Raw genomic sequence first — 26,317 nt, 5'->3', positions numbered from 1 at the left:
ACTCCAATCCCATAAAGTAATGCATCAAACCCAAGTCTTTCATCTCAAACTCTCTTGCAAGATCCCTCTTGCAATGTGTTATGATCTCTTTTGACCTTGTAAGAAACAAGTCATCAACATATAATATCAATATGAGAAGCTCACCCTTCACCTAGACATAGTATAGCTTTGAATCATCCTCACTCTTGGTGAAGCTCACACTCTGCAAGTAATAATCAATACGAGCATACCACGCTCTGGGAGCCTACTTGAGCCCATACAGTTCTCTCTTCAACCTGCACAAATGAGAATCCTTCCCATGCACTTCAAAACCCTCTGGTTTTTCTATGTAAATCTCTTCCTCAATCACTCCATTGAGTAAAGTCATCTTCACATCCATTTGGTGTATCCTCCAACCCATCTGCTCTGCTACAAAAATGATAGCCCTTATGGATGAGTACCTAGCTACTAGAGAAAAGGTCTCATCATAGTCGATCCCCTCCTTCTAAGAAAACCCCTTAGCCACAAATCAGACTTTGAACTTTTCCACACTACCATCTACAATATGATTAATCTTGTACAACCATCTTGACCGTATCACTAACTTGTTTTCAGGTCATGGCACTACCTCCCACACGCTATTCTTCATGATAGAAGAATACTCTTCCACCATGGAATCCCTCCAAACCTGATGCTTGGATTCCTCATTAAAGTTGGAAGGCTCCACCTCAAACAGTTTACTCATAAGTGTCATATAACCAAAAAAATGTTTGGAAGCCTTTCTCTATCTAACTGGATCTTTAGGATCACTAACATACTCCTGAGCCTCTCTCAATGTTTTCTCAGCCACCCTATTTCTCCTACTCCCTGTGATAGGAGTCTGAGGCTGAGGAATCATCTATTCCTCCCCTTGATTAACTTGCTCGACCTGTGTGCTATATTCTTCAGCTTGCGTTATTGAAGTCTGAGGAATATGTGTAGCCTCAACCTTAGGTGCTTGCTCCTCCTCTTGAACCTCTACCAAACTACCATACTTCTGAAGAGCCCTTCCCTCCTCGAACTTCACATCTCTGCAAACAACTATTTTCCTAAGGGAAGGAATGTAATTCCGATAGGCCTTAGAAGTTTCATTGTATCCCACAAGGATACCCTTCTCTGCAGGTGGTTCCAACTTGGTTCTCTTCTCCACAGGAATATGAGAGTACACAAGGCATCCAAATATGTGAATGTGCCCCAAAATTGGTTTCTTCTCGGTGAACACCTCTTCTGGAGTCAATTTTCCCAGCACTTTGTGTGGACTCCTATTCTGCAAGTACACAGTTGTATTGCAAGCTTCTGCCCATAAAAACCAAGGCAGATCCTGATCATGAAGCATGGCCTTCGTTGCCCCAACTATAGCCCTATTTTCCATTTAGCAACCCCATTTTGTTGAGGGTTGTACGGAACTGTCAACTCTTTCTTGATACCTTCCTGAGCACAAAAATCTTTTAAGGCATTCGAGGTATACTCGCCTCCATTATCAGACCTCAGTATCTTTATCTTCATCCCTGTTTGGTTCTCCACGAGCACCTTAAACTCTTTGAATCTATTGAAGACTTCATCTTTATTCTTCATGAAATATATCCACGTCTTTCTGGAGAAATTATCAATGAAGGTAACATAATACTTATACCCACTCAAGAATCCTGTTGACATGGGTCCACATACATTTGAGTGTATGAGATCCAAAATCCCTTTAGATCTAGTATCACTGCTTGGAAATTGGTCTTGGCATATTTCCCAAGAGCACATCCCTTGCACACCTCATGCTTTTCAACCTTCATCTTAGGCAGCCACGTCACTATTTCTTTGAGCACATTAAGTGCTCCACGGTGAAGATGTGCCATCTTCCTATGCCACAATTCTCCAAGCCCTCTGTTGTTACTCACCAACGCATGTGTTGGCTCAAAGTGTAACCGAAACAAGATACCATACCTGACTCCAATCACTTTTTCTACCTTGGAATTCTTAGGACGAATATAGACTTTTCCCTCTTCAAAGGTCACGATGTAACTCATGTCCTCTAAAGTAGAAACAGAGATTAAATTCTTTGTCATGCAAAGAACATACAACATGTCCTCCACAAAAAAAGGTTTGCCAAACTCCCTCTGAAACTTGACTATGCCAACACCAGTTGCATGGTACTTGGCATTGTCTCCAAGCTTATTATAGAAATCCAACTTCTTCTCCTCCAACTTGGTGAAATATTCTTTGACTCCCATCATGTGGCAGGAAGCCCCACTATCAATATACCAAACACTGTTGGCAAATGAACTTGAGAGACAAGCAATGAGTGAAAACTCATTGTCAAACTGTGTTGCGAACTCTTCCACCTTTGCAGTAGTTGCAACTTGCTTCTTTTGCTTGCCCTTATTTTTCTTATTCGGGTATTGACTAGCATAGTGACCCATCTGATGTCAGCAAAAACACTTTATCTCGCTCAGATCTTTCTTCTTCCCATCCTTGGAAGAAGATCCTTCAGTTTTCCCTTTACTGAATTTTTGTTTACCCTTGCTTGCAAGAGAAATATTTTCTTCATCCTCAATCTTCTTTGGCTGGCCTGCTCAATGAGAACTTTCACAGATCTCCTCCTAGACAAAATTATCCCAAAGCCTTGCCTAGTCGGTTAGGCGATCTCAACCAACAATGCATTTGACAAACACTTACTAGTGCTTTGAAAATCCATTCAGGGCTATTCGCACAAGCTCATTTTCAACAATGGTTTCTCCAACAACAACCAACTCATCCCTAACCTATGTCAAACTGGACAAGTAAGAGATCACGCTCTCGCCCTTGGACATCTTGGAGTCATGCAATTTGTCTTTGAGCATCATCTTACAACTCTAATAGTCACTCTGATAGAGTTTTGTGAGTGTATCCCACATTTCCTTGGTAGTGTCTTTCCCAGATAGATGAGGAATCAAAAGATCTTTCACCCCATCAAGGATAATCCTCTGAGCTTTGGCCTCCTTGATTTCATGCGAATCTAGGGCAATAGGATCATTTGCTGGTGGAGTCACTTTTGTACTAGCGTAGATCCATAACCTGTTCTCCTAGAGAACAGATGTAATTTGAACCTTCCACTGTAAGAAGTTAGAAGCACCCTCAAGCTTGTCTTCATATCGAACACTGGTTGCCATTGCAACAAAAGAAACTAGAGATGAAAATCTGATTTTTTTTTTCTTGAAATCTGCATCAAATCTTGGCTTTGTATTAAGAGTTTAGAGCTCTGATACCATGTTAATTTCTTATAACCCAGCTACAAATTAATTGCACAATAAATTCAAAGAATAGAAACTCTATCTGATTTATAACAATCAATACTCTAGGTTAATTAACAACAAATAATAGTGGAAACAAAATAAATAAATACAGAAGCCAGGAAATCTCAGTGTGGGGAAAAACCTGCAAACTTTGGATCTTCTATTCAGCCTAACAACAAACTTTCTCTTCAAAAATACAATATAAGTTTGCTACAGCAATCTTACTTATATAGAACCCAGCTGCTTTACTTAGCTTGCAAGAAAATAATATTTCTTTACTTTCTTTGGCTTTAAATCATATATAAAATCACTCTTGGTTTTACTCAACCTCACAAACTTAGAAATATTATTTTAAAGAAAAAAAAAGTTGTTTCTAAATATCCAACTTGAGTTGCTTTAAAGCAACTCTACTCCACCTTCTGAGCTAAACAAAAATCAATACACTTCTTATAGTTTGAAAAAGATTAATTTTAGTTTCCATGCTTACAATTTAATGATCATATTATAGTAAAGATCACTTCTTATAGTTTAAAAAAGATTAGTTTTATTTTTCATTCTTACAATTTAATGATCATATTATAAGAAAGTTCACTTCTTATAGTTTAAAAAAGATTAGTTTTAGTTTCCATGCTTACAATTTAATCATCATATATTACGATATTAAAAAATATTTTTAAATTATATCTTTTCCCATTAATACAAATCACCATTTTTATTCTTCAAAATTTTAAGAATAATAAAAAAATAAATCTTTAATAGAATAATTGTAAAATATAAATATAATTAACTTTGCCTCAATATTTTGATTTGTTTTGGAAAAAAAAATATTATTTTATCAATCGTATAATGTGAAAACACTTCCAATTTTAGGACAACCAGCGAAAACTTGTTAACATAGTAAAGTTCAATGTTGGGATTGTGTGTAAGAACGTACATATAAAATTTTATAACAACATTATCCAATATATTTTTAATTAGGATCCATGGGACAATTATAGTGCGTCTGACTTCAATTCTAGTTGGGATCTGTGGCGCAATGGTAGTGCGTCTGACTCCAGATCAGAAGGTTGCGTGTTCGATTCACGTCAGGTTCATTTTGTAGGTCAGGTGCTCGATCATGTCAGTTTCATTTTGTAGGTCAAGTCGCGATCACATCAGTTTCATTTTTTAATGAAAAAAAAATGAAAATTGGAGATGCGGGGTATCAATCCCCGTACCTCTCGCATGCTAAGCGAGCGCTCTACCATCTGAGCTACATCCCCGCTCATGTTAATAGTTAGTTTGAAAAAATTAGATTTATATACTTTCCTTAGTGCAATGATTGTATAAATAAACTTTTAATAAAAATACATATGTACTGCATGTGCCTTTTAAACGAGGATCAAGGTAGCTTCACTCGAATTTTAAAATATCCTTACGTCAAGTAGATTCTAAGGGTAACCACACTATATTCTTAAATATAAAGATGCATACATCACAACAAAGCTCGTAACATGATGCTAAATACATACTATTAAGTTAAAGACGTCCTTCAATATTAGAGCTCTTTTCTTTTATCTCACTTGATGTCACTCCAATTTCTTGAAACATCAGAAATAGTATAATGCTTGTGACTTTTTCTTTTCTTTCTCAAACTGATGTAATTTTGCCCTCACTTCTAATACAGTGTACTCTATAAGATTAGTTAGTTCATTTCATATTTGATAATCTAGAGTAGATGCTTACTCTTAACTCACTATATGGAAACTCTTTCATATCAAGCTTTTCATTAGGAATCACTTGTCTCTTTTGTGTTAAGAAAGAGTTAATCGAACATGTTTTGGATTTTATCATCATTTTTGAATGCTTTAGTCAACTTTGTTGAGTTTATTTCTCAACCTTTGCCACATTTTATGGTCATGAAAGTTTGACCTCCTTGTTTCATCCTTGTCTCAAAACATGATTGCTAACAAATTTTGCCACATGATTAACACACACCTTTAGAAGTTTCATAACTAGGTTCTTTTTCACAAAATATTCTTCCTTTAGAGGTAGAAACTTAGATTTTATTCCCCCGCTTGTGTTTTTAGATGTTCAATATATCTTCAATGCTTAAGGAGTGGTGATGATCTTGCTAAACAGGTTATAGGTTTGAAAGCCTAGCTACATACCTTGAAAGGTAAACATAGTGTTTTAAGCTTAAAGATAGCTTAAATTGCTAAGGAGACCAACTAGCTACCTAACCTTATCCAAAACTTTGTATAATACAAACAAAATAAGAATGGTATATGTATATGGTGAAAGTGGAAACAACAATGTTGAAAGACTAAATGAATTCAACCACAAAACCCTAGCCTAACAACAACAAAGATCCACCATAACATATGAAGATTACCTAAGACAATGCAAATCAAATGAAATCACAAAGATTATACCATCACATGTCCAATAGGGTTTGAATCTCCATTCTTCCTATCTCCATTGATCTTGTTTGATATATTTGCTCTCAGATTGTATGTGTTCACAAGAGCTCAACAAAGAATGGAAATGTGGTTGCAAGTAGGCTTGATCGCATATGAAAGAGTGTAGTCAATTGATCAAGTAGTTAGAATCGATTGATTAGATTGCTTAGGGTTGATAATAAAGGAAGCATCTCCCTATATAGAAGACACTATAAGAAATAGAGGGATAAGATTAAGAGGTGTAAAAGATAAATGGACGGCTATGATTAGAGGGTAGGTAGAGAAAATAATAAAATAATGAGAGGGTAGGTAGTGTATGAATTAAGAGATGAATGACGTGTCATGGGTGGAAAAGGTTAATGAATTAATTAAATAAATAAAGATTCATTTAATTAATAGAGGAAGTGGGATCAATTAAATAAATAAGATATTTATTTAATTTAGGAAAAAGGATAATTTAAATAAATAAATGTATTTATTTAAATGAGAAATAAGGCTAGAAGAGGATAAATGAATTAATTAAATAAATAAAGATTTATTTAATTCATAGAAGAATTAGGCTGAAATAATTAAATAAATAAAGATATTTATTTAATTAGACATGACAATTTTAGGTGTCTACATTTTGCCCCTCTTTGAGACAATGTAGCTTGTCATGTTGTTTCAAAGAAGATAATATGAACTGATACAAATTTGCCCCAAGATGGGAATGATATGCCCCCTCGAGAGATTGGATGAAAATGTCAGGAAAGATCGCAGACAATCTCTCGATAAGAAAGAAAGGCTAGAATGGACTGACCGGATAGGGTAGAGTGATAGAGTCACGGGATAAAGAAGACTGACTCGGGAGACAAGGGCTAGGGCTGGGGCTAGGGAAGTCTATAAGATAGACCACGAGGGGAATACATCCTCATTGTCATCCACACATCCAAGAGATTAGAGTGCAGAGTGACAATAGAGTAGCAGCAGTCAGCAGCGATGGCATTGGTGCATAGATTTGATCGTGTTCGCCGATTTCAGAGAACAACAGATGAAGGAGAGCCGGTAAGTACCGCAAAACCACCTTGTACTTTGTCGCATTAATTGTTGTCATAAATGCATGTTAAGTAGAGTAATAAATGTGCTTTTAGGTATGTCTAGAAAAAATGTCAAGCGGGGTAAAAACATTAAGGCATGTCTGCATCATGAATGCACGTTTATGTCTTCAAGGCTGAATCGACAGTTCTGTGATAAACATACACTGTCAATTGGATAAGCTGCTGAGAGGATACACTCAAACAGGTCCTCTAGGGAAGACTAGGATAGCAGATAGGGCTAGGATTAACAATTCTATGATAGAACATACGTTGCCAATCAGGAAACTACTCAAGAGGATACACTCAAGTATAGCCCTAGGATAGGATAGATCGAGGCACTTTGTGATGAACAAAGAGTACCAAGACATAGTACTTTGTGATGAACAGGGAGTACTAATATGAGCAGCACTTTGTGATGAATAGGGAGTACAAATATGAGCAGCACTTTGTGATGAATAGAGAGTGCAAATATGAGCAGCACTTTGTGATGAACAGAGAGTGCAAATATGAGCAGCACTTTGTGATGAACAGAGAGTGCAAATATGAGCAGCACTTTGTGATGAACAGTGAATGCCACTATGATTGACAGAGTTGATTTGCTTGACTGCATGAGTACCTACCTACGCAGGAGTCACGAGAGAGATTCCCATTGACTCAGAGTTTGCGAGCAGAGCTGACATTCAAGGATAGAGCAGCATTTGAGGCCATGGGATTGTGATATATTCTGTATGTGCATGAGTTTCGGGCGAACATGGGGTTACTAACTACTTTAGCTGAGAGATGGCACTCAGAGACGTGCACTTTTCATTTGCCGATGGGTGAGATGACAATCACCTTAGAGGATGTGTATAGGATTCTGAGGATACCGATCGACGGGGAATTAGTTCCTTACGATCGAGACGGAGACAGGGATGCACTGAGATGATTGTTTCAGGATCCAGGACTGGAGATGAGGGCTGGACATGTGGCATGGGACACAATGACATGAACTAGATTAGCACTACCAATAGTGTTGGTAGGAGTGATCATTGGATTCCTCTGTCCAGATAGGGTGACACGAGGGTTGGTTGTGTAGCCATATGTATTTTGACATCATTATATCATGACACTTATGATTTTTGATATATATATGAGATGATTCATCTTTGCGGTAGCTATATGCATGTGTACCTATGTGATGTTTCTATGTGATGCAAATATGTACATGATGAAATGCAATATTTTTGTTCTTTTATGTTTTTAATATGTTATGCCAATGTGAAATGAATGTATGAAATGCAAATGGATATGACAATGCAAATAACTATTTACATGATAAAAATGTAAGATGTGCTAACATGTGTTGTGTGCAGGATGTGATGCAATTGTGATATCTATATGTATGTATGAAATGCTTATATGTGGTAATGCAGGTGCAACTACATGAAATACAAATGTTTTTGGTGTCATTATACTCAGTCATGTGATAGAAGGATACACGGTCTCAAGAAGGACTATGGAAGTCAATCAAGAAAGGGAGATGAAAGACAAAAGATATGAAAGTGAAAGAGCTTCTTGTGTGTTATCATCATTGAGCTTTATTATGGCAAGTAGGTTATGACAATCGAGGCATATGTTCGACCCAGAAAGTCATTGTACTTGTTTGCATGGAGATAAGAAAGTCTTCAACAAGGAATTCCCCAGTTCACACTAGACTCTCAGTGTCCTCATATCCTTGGACAAGTCATAGCATTACTAAGAGAATCCACAGATAGCAAAGAAAAATAGGTGACGATACCTCATCCTCGCCTTTCTAGTCAAAGACATCCTGGAAAAGCTAAAAAACATGTCACCAAAAGATAAAAATTAACAGAAAACCAAGACTTGACACCAACATCCACTATAGTCCTCAAGTTTAGTGTCTCTTGTCACTTGTATAAGTCTTATTCGATTGTGGTCACAATGTTTACTTTCACAAAAAGGATAGATAGCACTAAACCATAATGTTGTCTGAGTCTGTTGAAAGATGTGATTTGTTGAAGCCCATTGTTGTTGTTGTGTCTCATCTGAAACTGACTAAATCCATGCAACTGATACTTTATTACGAAGAAAGCAAAACTTTATTGCGGATTGACGATGCGAATGTTGCTTTATTGTGGATTGTGCGCGGATAGATTGAAGAAAAGTGGAAGAAATTGTACTCCTCGAAATAGGCGATGCTCTCAATTCCACACCCATCACTAGACGTAGGATTTTCCTTAGCCACAGATAGGAACTGATTTATTATGGATGGAAAGGGTGAAAATGAGGGATTATTATGAATGGTTAACCAATCTTGGGTAGATCAATGACAAGCCATGATGGGAATGGGTATGTTTATTATGGATGGATAGGTTGTGAATGTGTGCAAAGTGAAGGATGAAATGGAATCCTGAAGGAGGGAGGAGCAATGTCTCTACACATGGCACTGGTGACCCGATTTTCACCATGGTACTTGCCCAGGGCGCCATCGAAGTGGTTTTCACCATTGGACGAAAAATGTCTTTTTGTTTTTCAAATTTTTTTGTGTCACAAGGTGCCTATTTGCCAGGTTTTCACCAAGTAACAATTTTTATTTTTATGATTTTTTTTTTTTTTTTTGTATTTTTGAATTAGGATACTCTGAAGAGCTCTGTGTAAAACTTGTGAAGGTGCATGTTGTTGATAGGATCCTCCAAAGGTTCACCCTCTATGGTTGAGAGCTAATATGCACTAGATCCATAGGTTGTTGTAATGATGTAAGGACCAAGCCAATTTGGTTCGAATTTGTCCTTCTTCTCTCTGTCTTGCTGATTTTTAGGATTTGGTCTGAGAACTAAGTCACCTACCTCAAATGTGTGAGGCTTGACTTTATGATTGTAACTGGATTTTTCCTTGGCTAAATGATGTGTAGCTCGAGTGATTGTCTTCCTTGATAAAGGAACTGAGATAGGATTACTAGTGTGTGAACTACATAAGCTCATATGCGTGTCATTTGAAGAAGTTTGGGCATCCCTGATAACAAAGTCCTTTGAGGAAGCTCCATTAAAGGTCCATGATGTATCGCCAGAAGGGAAAGGATGTGTGGAGCAAGTGGATGAGGGATGAAGGCTTATGATTACGAAAAGAAGTGAAAGTAGGATAGCATGATGGAGACTTAGGATCAACAAGTATGTTTTTTGACTAAAAATTGTAGAACTTTTGCCCCTAGTTATTTTGATATTAGGGGAGATCATCTCTTGTTCTTTTTCCTTCATAGAATTTTTATACTTAACCTTGATTTTTTTAGAGTCCAATAGCTTTTGATTTTGATTTGGACTAAAGGACTTTTCTTTATTTTTGACTTTTAGATTTTTCTTTTCAAAACTTGATTCTTGATCCCTAATGAGTAAGGGCTTTTGGAATTCTTGTTGATCCAAGTCTAGGAGAGGAGTGGAAATAGAATGAGTGGATGAAATGGTAAATCTATGTGAGTTCTCAAGAGGGTTGGCGATATGCTCAATAGATTCTTCACTGGAACCACTCTTAGGACTATTGATATCAAGAGATGCTTGCACCACTAGAGGAGATTTACATTCAGACTTAGTAGCCACAACACTAGGTGGTTCACACCCAATTCCTTGGTCTTGCATACTGCTTATAGACTGTTCCCATCAACTAAATACCTTTGGAGATAGTGGGAGTTGATCAACATGAAAGATATACTCACCACATCCAATGTCTTTAAAATTGAACTTTTCTTTGATCTCTGCTTGTTTTGATGTAGATGCTTTCAATGATTTAGGATCCACATATGCTGAAGAAGGAATAGCTTCTCGATTGACTGGTATTGTTATTTCTGATCTCGATCGCAAAATGTTGCAATATATGAATGGATTGGGGTCACCATTAATTGTTATTTCAACTTCGTTGTGAGGAAACTTAATGCATTAGTGATATGTAGATGGGACTACCCTCATTTCATGAATCCAAGGATGTCCTAGCAATATATTGTATGTGAGATCTAGGTCTAGGACTTGACAAACCACATCCTTTGTAACTAGCCCAACTCTGAGAGGCAAGGTGATTGTGCCTTTGGATGAATGCTCTTCATCATCATATGCCTTGATCATAATTTTGTTCGTAGCATTCATAGCTTTATCTGAATATCCCAATTGTTTAATAGTGCTCAATGTAAAAATGTTTAGACCAGCTCCTCCATCTATCAGGACTCGTTTTATTCGATGTTTATGTAGAAAGGCTTCAATGTGTAAAGGTGAATTATGTGGCTGGCTCACGGAGGCATCATCAACTTCAGTGAATGTAAGGGAGTGTGGAATGGAAAGGTATCCCACCATGGCTTGAAACTGGTCCATGTTCAGATTAGTAGGGACAGAAGTGTCTCTCAAGATTTTGTCAAGAATAGCTTTATGTGTGGGGGATATGCGTAAGATCTCAAGGATTGAGATAAGTGCAGGTGTCTTCCCCAACTATTCTACAAGGTCATACTTAGGTTTGGTTGATGAGGAAGTGGTGTTTTTAGCTGGAGCACCTTGCAAAGTGAATTTACCTCGACGAGTTGTAACATTACATTCAGAGGTAGGTTTGGAAGAAGATCCAATTCCTTTTAGGACAATCTTGGGTCTTTGGGTAGAAGTCTCAGGCATTTTGTCCTTGATGATAATGGTAGAGACATAATTGTCCATCGAAATGTGAGTGATAGTTGAATCATAGTTATAAGATGCTCTAGTATAGCTGGTTTGGTCATCTATGACTTTAGCTTTTCCCTTGTCATGCTTTGGGAATGGTTCCTTAAACATCTCATGTTCTTGATTGGATGATTGTCCTTCAATCTCAATGTCACCTCTATCAATGAGGTCTTATATGAGGTTCTTCAACCGATGACAATTTCCTGTTTATGTCCTTTGCTCTTATTAAATTCATAGTACTCATCATCATTCCACCAATTTGGTTTTACCTTTGGCTCATATGGAGGTAGATCTATAATTGTGATTATCTTGTTTGCCACTAGCTTTTTGAAAACTGATTCTAGTGGTTCTCCCAATGGAGTGTACTTCCTTCATGATTTTGAAGTTGTTTGAGTATTCACTTGGTTGCTTGTAGAGCTTGATCCAGAAAAAATGATTTTGGGTCGTATTGTATTGGCATCAACAACACCATCATTGACTATGTTCTTGTTTTTGTTCCAAAATCTTGGCTTGTCTTTTCCTTTAAAACCCTCTTTGTTTTCTTTGAATATTTTGACGATGTCTTGTTCAATTAGGACCTTCTCTATCACTAAGCCTTTTTCAATGACATCCTTGAAGGTGGAGAAACAAGCTTTTCTCAAGTCATAACCAATGTCTTTGTTGACATTTTGGGTGAACATTTCTACCATTTTTTTTTGTGGAATTTCACAAGAGCATCTGCTGGCTAGATTCCTCCATCTTTGTAAAAATGATGAAAAAGATTCTCCATCCTTTTGTTTGGTGTTGCAAAAAGTAGTGACTGATATGTCTGTCTCTATGTTGTATGAGAAATGTTGGATAAATGCCTCTGCTAAGTCACCCCATGACTTAATACCAGGTGGAAGTTGGGAGAACCATTCCATAGCTTGATCACCTAAGCTTTGTGGGAATAATCTCATCAAATATGTCTCTTCTACTGCTACCTCAATGCAGGCTATGAAAACAATGTCTTATGTGTGCCTTAGGATCCCCTTTTCCTCTGTACTTATCAAACTTAGGTGTCGCGAAATGTGTAGGAAAAGGAGGCATTGGAATGCTCTTGTCAAATGGGTAAGGACATATGTCTGTCATTGTGTATGTTGGCTTCGGTGTATTTATGTCCTCCATTTTCTTTTTCAAGTCCTTGATTTGTTGTTCCAAATTGTTCTTAGGTGGAGATTGACTTCTTGGACCATATCCCATGCCTGAACCATCGTGTGGAGGAGGAGCATGTTGCATAAATGGATGATATTGATCATACACATGTTCATATGGAGGAGGTCTATAATGATGTTGCGTATATGGACCACTTGGTATAGAGTCATGTTGAGGAATGGAATATCTGCTTTGTCCATGTATACCATACTCTATAGGAATGTCATGAGTTTGTTCTAGTGTGTTGCCCCCAAATTTGATGCGGGGTTTCCTTGTGTCCAAATTTTGAACATGCCTTTGGATATCCAATTGCTTTGGTGGTTGATCCTTAGCCTTGGTATGTGATTGAGTATATTTTTCTGCATAAGACTTCCATAATGGTCTGCGAAGGTGAGTATCATATGCTTGACCATGTATGTATGGGACCTTTGGTTTTTGAAACAAAGATGATGTGATTTAGGCACAAGATGTGGTCCTCTATTGCCTCCACTATTATGCCTCCTTTGATCCATGTTGAGGTGAGGTTGTTGCAAAGGTCGATTTTCCATTATTTGAGACATGTCAAAATCATGAGGGATCTTGGCTCCACTTTGTGCCATCATTTGTAAGAAATATTGTCTATCCCTCCTCATTATTTCCTCAACCAATCGATTGAAACGGGGATCCATAATGGAGTCTTCCACTTCTGCTAAATGTACTGAAATGTTGTCCATATTGTCATTGTGTGTATCATTGTTGTTTGTAGTGTCCATGTTCTCAACATTTGGAATGTTTCTATAGACATCCATGTCAGGTAATGTGGTATGATCAGAATTGAAAAAGACATCATTGTCATACTCATAGGCACTCATGTTTGTGGACTCTTGAGCCTCTTCAATTTCTCTCCTAGATTTTTGGGAACGGGTTTCAACCATGAACTAGGTCCTGACCAAGATGTGTGAGACTAGATGAAAATGGAAAGAGTATGGAAGACCAAGAGTTGGATGGAATGTAAATGAATCTATATATTAACCGCATACAATCTATTATTATTAGTATTGTAACCTTGACTCTTAATGATTTCTAGAACTTTGTTCTACCTAATGGTTGTGGTTCTTCTTCTTGCTATTGCTATGTTTATTCTACTTTCTTAGTTATGTGTTTCAACTATGTTGTTTGTTCCTAGTAAATTCAAGTGTTGTTTTTCTTTGTATACTTTTGGACTACTACTAGACTCTATTCCCACTAGGAATGTTATATTCATTAATTGTCTTTTAATTTTAATTTCATGGACTATTTTTGTTTCATGATTTGTTGTATAGTTCAAGTTCTTGGACTAGTGTACATAACCTTGCATTCATGGTTAGATATCATGGTCCAAAGTAATATATTAATGCTTATGCAAGTACAAAAAAATGTACAAAATAGCATTTGTGAAAATAATAACAATATTACATACAGACCACATTACATGTTACAGAGGAGAAAAAGCTAAAAATTAACTTGGAGAAACCCACTGTGCATGAAAAATTTTGACAATTGAGATTTTACCTCCTCTAACCTCTATATCCTATGTTGATTACAAATTTTATTGTATATTTGAAGTGAAATTAGATAACTAAGGTCTTACCTCTCTCCCTTGTTGGTTACAAGATTTATTGTCTATTTGAGGCCTACACACACACATTAAGAGTTGAATTGGATGCCAAAATACCTAGAGAAAAATGTCACTTTCTCCTTCATTGGTTACAAGGTTTACTACCTACATCACGCCTTCATCAATTCCTTACAATATGAATTTTCCATATACCTAAACAACAATTACTACATTTTTGTAGCTTTATTGTTAATACTTCAACTCTTACAAGATCACTACCAATGTGCTTCAAATCTTACAAGACTGTCATTAATACAAATGAAAAGAGACTCTTCTACAAGTTCCAAATAGGTATTACAAATGTATTATCTATAATAATAATAATTTTCAAAAGGAATGCAATCACTCATAGAAGGCTATAATAGTTGAACTAGAAATGTTTACTCTCCATGTTCCCTATAACTCTTTCTTTTTATTGATTACCAAGATAGATGACATGGTGAAAATATTACCAAAATAGTAATTTGATTTTATAAAGTGTGATATTAAAGCAATATAAACTTTATTTTTTTTGTGGGAAGACCCTTGTAACAAAACTTCAATACCAAAGAGATCCAAGCTTGTATTAATCTTAACAAAGAGTATAAATCAATACAATCACTTATCTCTCTAATAGTAAACCAACATCATCTAGGAATATCTACAAAAGGACCTTATCAACATCTATTCCATGCCTAGATAATATAAAGAAAAGTTTTAAATCATAAATCACTAAGTGGTATCCAAAACTATGAGTCAAAACCATGAGCTATAGAAAAATTCCACCAACCTCGTAATCATGGTTAAAAAAAACTAGAATAGTAAATAAATCCTCTTGCAAATCTTACAACTCTCTTACACATCATGGATTCCACCACAATGGTCAAATTTATTATTTTTCCAAATCGAGGCGTCGCATTAGAGTATTCAATATTTGCTTCATAACCACCAAATTAAGAGGTTACTTTGTAATTCCCAATTTTAACCTTTTCAGTGTAATATCCATATCCATTATCTTCATACATAATATGCCAATTATACCAAAGAACAAGTAGTAAATAATAATATCCCCTCACTCACATGGGTGTTATAATTTTCAAACTCCATGATGTTTAGATAGTATATACACTATTTATTAGCAATATAATTAAATACAATTTACAAGGCCTAATTTTTCAAGGTGAATCACACACCTAATCCTAACATTCTCCCACTTCATATTTACATTTTAAATACATAGAGGGAAGCCAAACATAAATCCATTGTTCGGAGTGGTAAGTTTCATGGCCTCTTTATAACAACTAAATCACTTTGTGCTCTCTTGCTCACCAAGAGAATCTATAATAGTAGTTAAAGTGTCAACCATCTATTTCATGAATCTACCACCCTTGATTGTCTTGTAGATAAAGTGATACTAAACATCAATAGATAGCACTCTATCACATCTAATCCTGACTTATTTCCACACAAAACCAATGCCTAAAGATAATCTTTATAACCACATTGAGTCCTTATAAGCATGTGGTGCATCCATGTACTCAAATTTTATAATGAACAACATAATAGTGAGTTTCTATTTATCTAAATGATAACTCATCTCGATGAATAAAATATGTAACTACTCATGTACCTCATACTATCCAAATCACCAGCCCAATATAAATTCTTTTATATCAAGCAGCTTGCCCACATCTTTAATTCCATGCTATTAAATACAATATTGAAAAGTATCTCACATACATGTAAAATACAGTTTTACATATTAATTATCTCTGCCATAGATATACATAAACCTACTAACATCTCCCATTATTCGGGAAATGTCTACTTTTTTACAAACTATAGTATGCATTAGGATACCTAAAACATTATAACATAAATATTAAAACATATATTCTAGACCATAATCTAAGTTAGCATATTGATCCAATCATAACTTTGTATCGATAGCTAAATAAATATTAACAAGCATACAATTATAAATAGTAAGCAACTATAAAATAGTTTCAACATACTTACTCTAACTAACATAAATATTTCTACCAACCTGATCCTTACTAATTGACATGTCCAAGATATATTTTTAAGCCCAAATATCTTGTCAAAGGCACTAAATAACTTATTTTAAGCTCCCTAAATATTCCCTTATTGTTTCTAATGAACATATTGTTAGCAAGAAATGTGAGGGATACATATTGGATTTTTGTACCCAAAGAATTTTTGATGTTGTATTCTTATACCCCAGACTCAATCCTATTGAGGCAACAAGGAGAGGTATCCTAGATCCTATCTTATTCATAAATTATAATAAAATACCATATACACATAATAGATAAAAACTAATAATTGTTTGTAATCATATATTAACATATATCCATTGCATTCTTTTGTATCTCTTTAATATATTCTTCTTTTGTACTATTTTTCATATGTTCTCTTTATCTCTTATCTATCTATCTATCTCTCGTCTATTCTAGTGATACATCTTTATATCCACTCATAGATATGTAATAGAGGGTGTGGCCCTTAGATGATATCCCTAAAGTACATTCTATCTTTCAAATATTGTATTTTGAACCCTTCTTTCTTGTCAGATATTACATATTTCCAGACCAGTGTCTATATACCTTTTTTTGGCCAACACCATCCCTTCTTCAAAACCTTGACTTGTCCTCAAGTCAACCTTCCTTCAAAAGTATATCTTTGTAAATATCTTGTAGGAACTTGATATTTTTATCTCATTGCTTCTTTGCAATCTACAATTAATTGATGTGTATATGCAACTATATGAGTTGATGTTCTCCTTCTGGAAGTCTATTGGAATATGTATGTTTTTTTTTTAAATGGGCATCTTGAATTATGCTAGTGATATGGACTAACCTTAGGCTAACAAACCCTCTTAGTTGTGTTAAATTTTCTCCACGATCTATCCTTCTGCTCTTAAACCTATTGGTATTAATCGTGCAAGTATTCTATTGCTACTCTTTATCTCACATCTAGATCTTTGAGGGCATCATATTGTTGTGTTGCTTGGAGGATAATGACTTCCAACCGATCCATTTGAGTCCTCAAGGGGCCCACTAGGGTTGGTCATTGTAAACAAAATTGATATAGTTGGTTAATCTCTACCTTTGTGTTCTTGGTTGTAGTAATTTGTATCTCCAGGTAGTTTGCATTATGGCACACCAATTCCTTGCTTCATCCTCCTTCACTCTTTGAAATTTTTCCTATACTTCCCATTTAATCTTATACTTCTAAAGATTTGGATATTGTAATAGTTCATCCATCAATAACTAGAGTTGTGTCAGAGCCAAATGAGAAGGATCCCTTTTTAGATGAGGGTGCTTGCCCTAGATCTCATCAATTACTTATTCAATACTTTGCACATGCCACTTCAAAAATTCTTCTTGAATGATTAATGAAAGATATCCCCTAGCTTGAACTTATATAAGGACGATATACTCCCTATGTCCACTTGATTGTCAATTATTGGAATCTAGAATAGTGGACTAGATGCCACTAGTTGTAGTTGTTATTAGGCCAAAAAAAATTAATATGCTCCATTGTAGAGGTTTCAGATGATGTTGTAGAGAGGGTAGATTCGGTATCTTTATGGGGAGGTGGAGGAGCTACCAATTACCTTTCTCATCCACTTCTTCTTCACATGATTGATTGTAGGCCTTGGTAGTTGCCTCTGTTATTTTCATTTGCACCTATTGGATTATCTCCATCTTGTTTAACATTAACTTGTCAACACTTTGTTTTATCTAGACTTTTTGGGTTTGTATATCTTTGTACTTATACAATTGGAGGGTGTGATTTTTAGAGCTATTGTTTGGATGAATATTTCCTTCAAATTCTCCTCTTCTTGTTGTGATTTTTTCCTCCATCTTTGCATGCCAATAGCTATGGGGTCTAGTAAATTACACATGGGTGTAAATCTGAAAAGGAGATACAAATAAGAAAGTAGATTTGAAATTAGAAGCAAAAAATGCCAAACATGGGCGGTAGGCACCCTAGTTTGAAGGTGTCTAAAACTAAAGAAGGTGAGCAAGAATGAAGTTAGGAGGCTCTGAAACATGATCTCCCATAAATTTAACCCAAAATAGTAGGATAAGGGTGCCAGTGAATTAGTCCAAGGTTTTCCACCTATATAAAGTCATCATAACCTCTAACTAGCTACTCTACACTCTTGTAACCTTTTTGATGTTGGATTTGAACCTACACACAAAAAAGGGGAAAGGTTTTATGTAGTATTCCTTAAAAACCTGCAAGTGTTAGTGCATGGCATGAATTAATACTTGAGTGTAGCTTTGTTATGATGATGTTGCAACTTTGAATTACTTGCAATTGTTAGGTTTTATGTAGATCTGAGCAATAAATAATATTTAATATAAAGCAAAAAAATGGCAAAAATAACAATCCACAATAACACAGATTTAAAGTGGTTCCTCAATGTTGGCTACATCCATAGAGAAAAAACTATCCACTTTCCTTTTAAATCTCATGAAGAGTAAATTACTTTTTGATGATTTTTCACATTACAAAACCACTTATTTATCAAGACCTATTTGGCAGTTTACAAAGGTCAGTTTACATACCAAAATAATAGCTAACTTATTTATCAAATAATGGTTAATTTTTGCAACCCCCATTAGGGGGGGCATTGCCCCCAGATCCCTATCATGGGCTCCACCCCTTGGGGGGTGAGCCTCTTGGGTATTGTAGGAGATTCTCTACCCCCTAGACTCTCCCATAATTGATCTCGAAAAAAATGTGACTGACAAAGTCATCAAAATTAACCCCAACTTCATTATCAATCACCACATACCAATAGTGTATTGTTTCTCCTTGATTGCTCTATATTTGATCTAGATTAGAAAATGATTTATCTATAGAATTTAGGATAAAAATATGTTCTTTATATAGGAATCATAGGATTTATTTCAAATATAGGCTAACAAATAACAATCAAATACAAAGATTGAAACCAAAGATTGGTGCGACCAAATATTGTAAGTTGTTTATCATCTTCATGAGGTTGTATTTGGGAAGTAGATCCAAGCAACTATTCTCACCATGGTTTTTCCCTTCTGGGTTTCCACATATAACTAGTGTCCTCATGTGTTATGCATGTGATTGTATTTATTATTTGCATAGTTACTTTAATGACAATGTAAGATGTGGTAATAATTTTAATATTATATTGGATTTTGAAGGTTAAATTTGGCATATACTAATTTACCCCCCTTCCCCTTCCTCTTAGTATATATGTGTGCTTAGAAAAGCACTCCTACCAATGGGTTATGAGAGGAATGGAAAAAACAACAATCGTGCAAGGAGATCCAATACTCCAAGGAAGAAGAAAATTAGGAACAAGGAGAAAGAAGTACATGAAGAAACAAATTGATACTCTCTTAGATGTCAGCAAAAAAATTAGCACCCTTTTTACACAAGGGTCCTTCACAAAACTATGGAAGTATATGTAGAGATGGGAGCCCAAAATAGGGCAATCATAGAAGAGGCATCAATCAAATAAATGGAAGCCTTTGGAAAAACACTAGAAGGGGTGACTGAATAAATTACACAAGAAATGGACTCAACTCTGAAGAAAAATGAAGGAAAACATCCATACAATAAGAAGAATAGTTTAAGGGAGAAGATTTCGAAGAGATCACTCCCTTAGCCACTATGAAACAAAAGAAAATGATAGCACAAATTTAGGCTAGGGAGCTCTCTTCAAAGAAAAGGGTTGAAAAATTGATGATTCAAAACCATCAAATCTCCAATAAAGTTCAAAAGGAAACACCAGAAGCCACCAAGAAGACATTTGCAAAGGTCCAGAAGGAACAAAAAAAATCTCAACAAACTCCATCCTCTCCATCTAGAGAAACTAAAACCAATCATTTGGCAAACAAAGACCTACCTTTCACACCTCCTTCATTATCAAAGAAGCCCTCCTCTTTTATTGCAACATCACTAATTCAAGCCATCGGGGATTTTTGGAGAAACAAAAATAGATTCAACAAATAATGTTACCATAGCTGCTATAACTACCATTGGTTGGATCCCAAATTGATATTTCTAGCATATCCCCACTACAAAAATTTCAACTTGGAGATATATTTCATAAAACAGCTTAAGAAGATATCCTTAAATAGCGTGTGAAATACAAAACAATTAGAGGGAATATTAGTGACCTATAGAATAAGTTTCCACCTTTTGGAAACAAATCAAGATATAGGTGGATGGCCTCATTACAGATATACATAAACAAGTAGTCGCACTCAAAGAAAATATCAGTACAAAACTCACAAAGGCTATGATAGATGAAGAAAGAAAAAAAGTGTGCAATAGCTCATAGTTTGCTAGATTCAAACATCAACACACTCAAGAGTACTAAAGGTGATGTTGATGCTCTATATCAATTATGTTTTTAGTGGCCAAATTTGAGTAAAAAATTTTAATTCCAGATAGAGAAAATTGAACAACATATCCTCCAAGTGGCTACTACTTATGATGCTCTTATCCTCCAAGTGGCTACTACTAATGATGCTCTACAAGATATGGATGGTAAGATAAGGGCACAGTTAGAAACTTTACATGTTCAGCTACATCCAATTAAAGATCAATGAGAACAAATAAAGGGACAAATCAAATAATCATGTAAAGTAATGATTTTGTGATTAGCTCGAATAATTATTCTTATGTGTGACTTAAAAACCTTGGCATAACAAATTCAAATCCCTATCGCCATACCAAAAGTAGAAAATAATTTGAGTCAAATTAACTCAAAAATTCATCACAGGAATATTTTCTCCCCAAGTAACTCAAATTACATGTCTTGAGGATAAGACATAATTTTTAAAAAGGGGATGATTTTGGAAGGATAAGTGGAAAAAGAAAGAACAAATGTATAGAATGGAAACAAATCTTATCAAAAAAGAGGATGTGAAACACAAGGTCTACTAGGTCTCGTAGGAAAACATCTATTGTATAAGGGATGCATCTCAAACCAAACATATGAATCTATTTATTGGAAAGCAAGGAAGAAGTAAGTATAATAGAATATAATTAAAGATAAAATATATGAATAACATAAGCATATGTGTGTGTATGCATGCATGCATGCATGTAGGTATGTATGTATGTATGTATGTATGTATGTATGTATGTATGTATGTATGTATGTATGCATGTGTGTGTGTGTATGTACATGGGCATGTATCAAAGACTTGTGAATATTTTATATGATGTGTACCAATTAGTGAATACTTGTCATAAACCATATTGATCGCTTAGTATAAGTATTGCATTATATTTTGATTGTCAATTATTCTCCTATTTCTACTAGTGGGATTAAATACAACCTATATATAATTCTTTGGGCTCATAACTTTGGTCTATAACCCACTTTTCTTGGTAACAACCACCAAAGACAAGTCAAGCTATGTAGTACAACCAAAATAGAGTTATGACTTATAGTTTGGAACATGGTTGTTGACTATTATGAGTATCTTGATAATAGAACTATAAAGTTCATCATGCAACACTTGATGGTTATGATATGATCTGTCATACTCTCTGAAGTGTACTTGTTCCTACAAACACAATGCACTCAATAAATCATTACAAGCATTGTTAGAAGATTAAATCAATGAAATGTAAAACCATAGCTAATCGACTTATTGCCTCCTAGTAAATACGAGTATGAATTTTGCTCTCAGATCTTCGTATGCAAATTCTAGTGACTTGACTACACTTAGATGGAGGATTTAAATGATGAAGATGCATGATCTAACCAGAATAGCATGATTAAGCTACTTGATAAGCAAATTAAGCTAGAAATTGAACATGATAACAATGTTAAGAAATCATAAACTAGAAGCTAGATGCCTAAAGTAACAAAGCTTGAATGCAAATGAGATGATTCAATTTGGTACACAATCATGATATGAATTGGGACCCTTTGTGCTCTAAAATGAGGTCTATTTATAGGATTTCCCAAGGCTAGGGGTGAGGTGGCAAGAATCAACGATCAAGATTGATCTGAAGATATCAATGGTTAAATTGGAGGAGGTTGGAAAAGGGGTTGAATTAAAGGGAACATTGTCATCTCTATGGTGACAAGTGTCAAGAAGCTTCTAGAAGAAGTTGGATGAAAGGGAACACTTAGTGACAAGTGTCACAAAGGTTCTAGAAGAGGTTGGATGAAAGGGGACATGGAGGTAGGTAGAATGCGTTAGGTTTAGGAATGGTTAGGTTTAGGAGTGGTAGAAGTTAGGAGAATTTAAAAATTCAAATAATAGGAAAAGGCTAATTAATCTCAACAACTCATAAATTTGATTTGTTTTAACTAATTAAAGGATTTAGAAGAAATGGATTTTGATGGAAGGAATTAATTAATTTGAATTAATTAATTAAGAGGGATTATGAAAGTGAACCTATTAAATAAATCCTTAGATTTATTAATAAGTAGATGAATGGGAGATTTAATCAAATTGCTTAGTGAATTCAATTAAATTGGGGAGGAGGATTAATTAAATAATTGCTTATTTAATTAATTATCTTCAGACCATTTTTAGGTGTATACATGATCTAGTGACCTAATTCCTTCTAGATCATTATATCAAAGGAAAAAAAAATGGTGTGATCATCCTCATCCAGTGTGCTATACTATTTAATAGTTAAGAAGTATGCAAAATGAAGTAGAGTGCATAGGAAAAGAAATATAGTATCAATAAAATACTCTAATATTAATGAAAATAACCTTAACAATATTTTCAATTTTATTTCCTATATTGATATTTACAAAGCAAAGCCTCCATAAAAACCAAATAAAAAAATTAAAACTATTTATAAAAAATTTAATTCATTAATTTTGGATACTTTTTTCCCTTGCCCTTAGAAAAAAATGTAACCTCTCTATGTGTGATTTGTATAATCACCTATATAATCTTACTATCATAGAATATCTTTTTGTCATGTGTAAGCATCAACATTGTTATACACTTACATCATTTTATCCACTAGTAAACTAGCAGTTGCAGAGGGAGTGCCTGCAACAGGAGGCCGATAGGTCTGATTGTAAAGAAATTGTAAAATTACAAGAAGGTTTTTTGTTCGGCATTATAATTAGAGAATGCAATAAAATTGAAACTGGAAAAAAAATTTAATATATAGTAAATAGTATTAGCACCATACAAAACCCAACCAATGGTTATAGTTGTTCCCAAAATACAAAGTTGTCCACCCACCATCCCCCATGCTGCTAAATGCAGCATGATGCATAGAAAGAAATTGTCATGAAGAGTATTTTTTACAACAGAATTAAAGTACCATAAAGAGTACTTGTTATAAATGGTTTGTATTGTAGACTCTATTAATCCCAACCAATAGTATTTGTTGGACCCAGAAAAATGTTGTTATCCACCCTCCATCCCCCATGTCGGTAATGGTAACGTGTTATATAGCCTTTTGTTGATGTGCATCTGATTTATATCATCTAAAACCTGTGAGGAATAAATTTTATAAGTACTTCAATTTGGAGGAAATGAAGAAACAAGCACTAATAAAACAGAAAGGCATTTACCTTGCAAAGAAAAAGGGTTTGTATTGTAGAGTGTAGCTTGCAGAGTAAAAGGCTTCATGATGAGGAAGTGGCAAAGCATAGAAAACCCTACCAATATGCAACAACCCTGCAATTTAAAGGCATTATGTAAAAGTGACAATGAAAGAGCTTGAAAAGAATAAGGACTGATGAACTGCAACCCAATCTCATTAAAATAGAAAGTAGTTTATTTTGCAAATAATAATAAAAAACATATGCAGTTACCTTGCAGAGTACCAAAGATGACGGCAGTGAAAAGCAATTATGGTTAGATGATGAGTATATATCTAGTTTTGAAATGTCTAGCACTTGTAACCTATAAATAATGTTCAATGATGTCCAACACTGTAATGTCATTGTTAAAATATTTATACAGGACACATACCTTGAAAGTAATGACATTAGTCTGTTGGATGGTGATCTCCAGCAAAAGGTGAAATGTAAAAGCAGGGGCAACCTAGAAATGTTAATGCATCATAATGAGAAAATGTAATTAAAGTTAAATTGAGTAATTTTATTGATATATAGTATATAGTATTGGCACTGTAGAAAACTCAATCAATGTTTATAGTTGTTCTCAAAATAAGAAGTTGACCACAAAGAGAACTTATTCTAAATGGTTTGTATTGTAGACATGTATATCCATCCGATGTATATCATCTTAAACCTGTAAGAAATAAATTGTATTAGGAAATTGTAATTGTATGAAGATTTTCTTGTGAGTAATAAAGTGTATTATGAAATTGTAAATGTATTCAATAGGTGTAGAATATTAATGATTGTAATTGGACGTACTTACAATTTTTATTGTTGTTGTATTTGGTTAATGTCCTTGTTTTGTTTTGTAGGTTGCTTTTTTGCCTGCCATTTGATACCTGTGATAAATAACATTGTATCAGAAAAGAATTTTGGTAAATATTAGAAGAAGTATATTTGCAATGCAGTTAAATAGTTGAAAAAATAGTGGATGATGGAGGTGTACTTGTTCTTGCCGAGTTTTCACATCCAAGGGCCTCGTTCAATTTTATATTGAATTTAATATTCATTACATTTGATGTTGATCCTGCAAAGTGTAAATATTGTAATGCTTTGAAACAATTGATAGAAAATATCCAGTATGTAAAATTACAATGAAGTTGTGGTTTCAATACCTGATTATGTTTGTTTTGCAAGTAATTTTCTTCTGTGATCTGGGAAAGCTTTAGCAAATGAGTGTCTTCCTTTTTCCTTAGAATGGTTGATGTAGCACCTTGCAACCTTGAGTATCTTTCATAGGTGAAAGTCGGGTGAATCCGCAGGTGGTTAATTGATTTCACTCTGGAAAGCATTGTAAATGTAAGGCCTTGTTTCCCTATTTTCCTGATGTCAGCTATTGCAAAGTCTAGTGTCAGACCCTATGATTTGTGAATAGTAATACCCCATGCCATTGTTAATAGAATTTGTGTGTGCTTTCCTCTAGTAATTGATGATATGGGAACATGTTTTGGATTTGTTGGATCCCATGATGGGCTAGTATAATGTTGGAAGAGAACCACCACATATTTTGGCAGATCGGGTGGTTTAGAACCTGCATTGTAGACAATCATTTTGATTTGACCCAAAGCACCATTGACAAGGCCAACCTCTATCCATAAATTTGCAATAAGCATTACTTCCTGGTCTATAGAAAGAAGGATTTCAAATGATAGTTTTTCTTCTTGGTGTGTTTGTTTATCTTTCTGATGTGCAATGATTGGTGTTGCATGTGCAATTGTTTCAACATTTTAATGTTGTGTGCGCTTGAAGCTGCATTTGTTGCAAACAAATGCTTCTGTTGGTTGAAGTGGTTGTTCTAATCAAGATTCAAAGCATGGGTTGACCGCATTTGTAGGCTTTTCCAATCTATTTGCAATGGTGTTGTGTTGTGTATATTAAGTAACATTTCACGAAATTGCATCTGCAAAGAGCTTGTACCTTGTTGTCGAAACTAAACATCCAAGGTGACAACATTATTGAATGTGTGTCATAGAGCCAGTGATGTTGAGTGGGATGCATATAATGGTTTATCCATAACTGGGGGAAGTTGTGCAAGATCACCAACCAAGATGATTGAGAGGGCTGCAAATGATTCATGTGGTTTGGTGGGAAAATCTTCTCGCAATCTCTTATCAATCTTTATCAGTAATTGAGGGCCAACAAAGCTCATTTCATCTATCAAAATGTAACGTAAATGTTTGCATTGCTCTTGAAACATTAATAGTGAATGGCCTGTTAAGGGTTTGTATTCTTGAATAGGTATATGAAGGGCAACATGGATTGGTGGTAGATTTGATATTATACGCGGAAACACCTGTTGGTGTTAGTACAAGCAATGGGTATTGTCCAGGATCTAAATGGGAAATTAACTGTCTACATATATAGTCGATAATAAATGACTTTCCAGTACCTGTTGTGCCT

At 35.0% G+C, this 26,317-nt stretch overlaps 1 protein-coding gene and 1 non-coding gene across 2 annotated transcripts; one reads left to right on the top strand and one right to left on the bottom strand.

Moving 5' to 3' along the window:
- Positions 1 to 1,655: 1,655 nt before the first annotated feature.
- On the bottom strand, positions 1,656 to 2,429 carry LOC131859351 (uncharacterized). The gene has a single exon (XM_059212985.1). The coding sequence runs from the start codon at positions 2,427 to 2,429 to the stop codon at positions 1,656 to 1,658; it is 774 nt and encodes a 257-aa protein (XP_059068968.1).
- A 1,874-nt stretch (positions 2,430 to 4,303) lies between these two features.
- On the top strand, positions 4,304 to 4,375 carry TRNAW-CCA (transfer RNA tryptophan (anticodon CCA)). Its single transcript has one exon. It is a non-coding gene; the product is annotated as a tRNA-Trp (tRNA).
- The last annotated feature ends 21,942 nt before the right edge of the window (positions 4,376 to 26,317 follow it).

This window comes from Cryptomeria japonica, chromosome 10 (genome assembly GCF_030272615.1).
Source record: "Cryptomeria japonica chromosome 10, Sugi_1.0, whole genome shotgun sequence".
Taxonomy (NCBI): domain Eukaryota; kingdom Viridiplantae; phylum Streptophyta; class Pinopsida; order Cupressales; family Cupressaceae; genus Cryptomeria; species Cryptomeria japonica.
This window is presented reverse-complemented; position numbering and strand designations above follow the sequence as displayed.

What these genes read in the sequence shown, in the direction of transcription:
- LOC131859351 (XM_059212985.1), bottom strand. Translation starts at nt 2,429, where the DNA reads ATGGGTCACTATGCTAGTCAATACCCGAATAAGAAAAATAAGGGCAAG.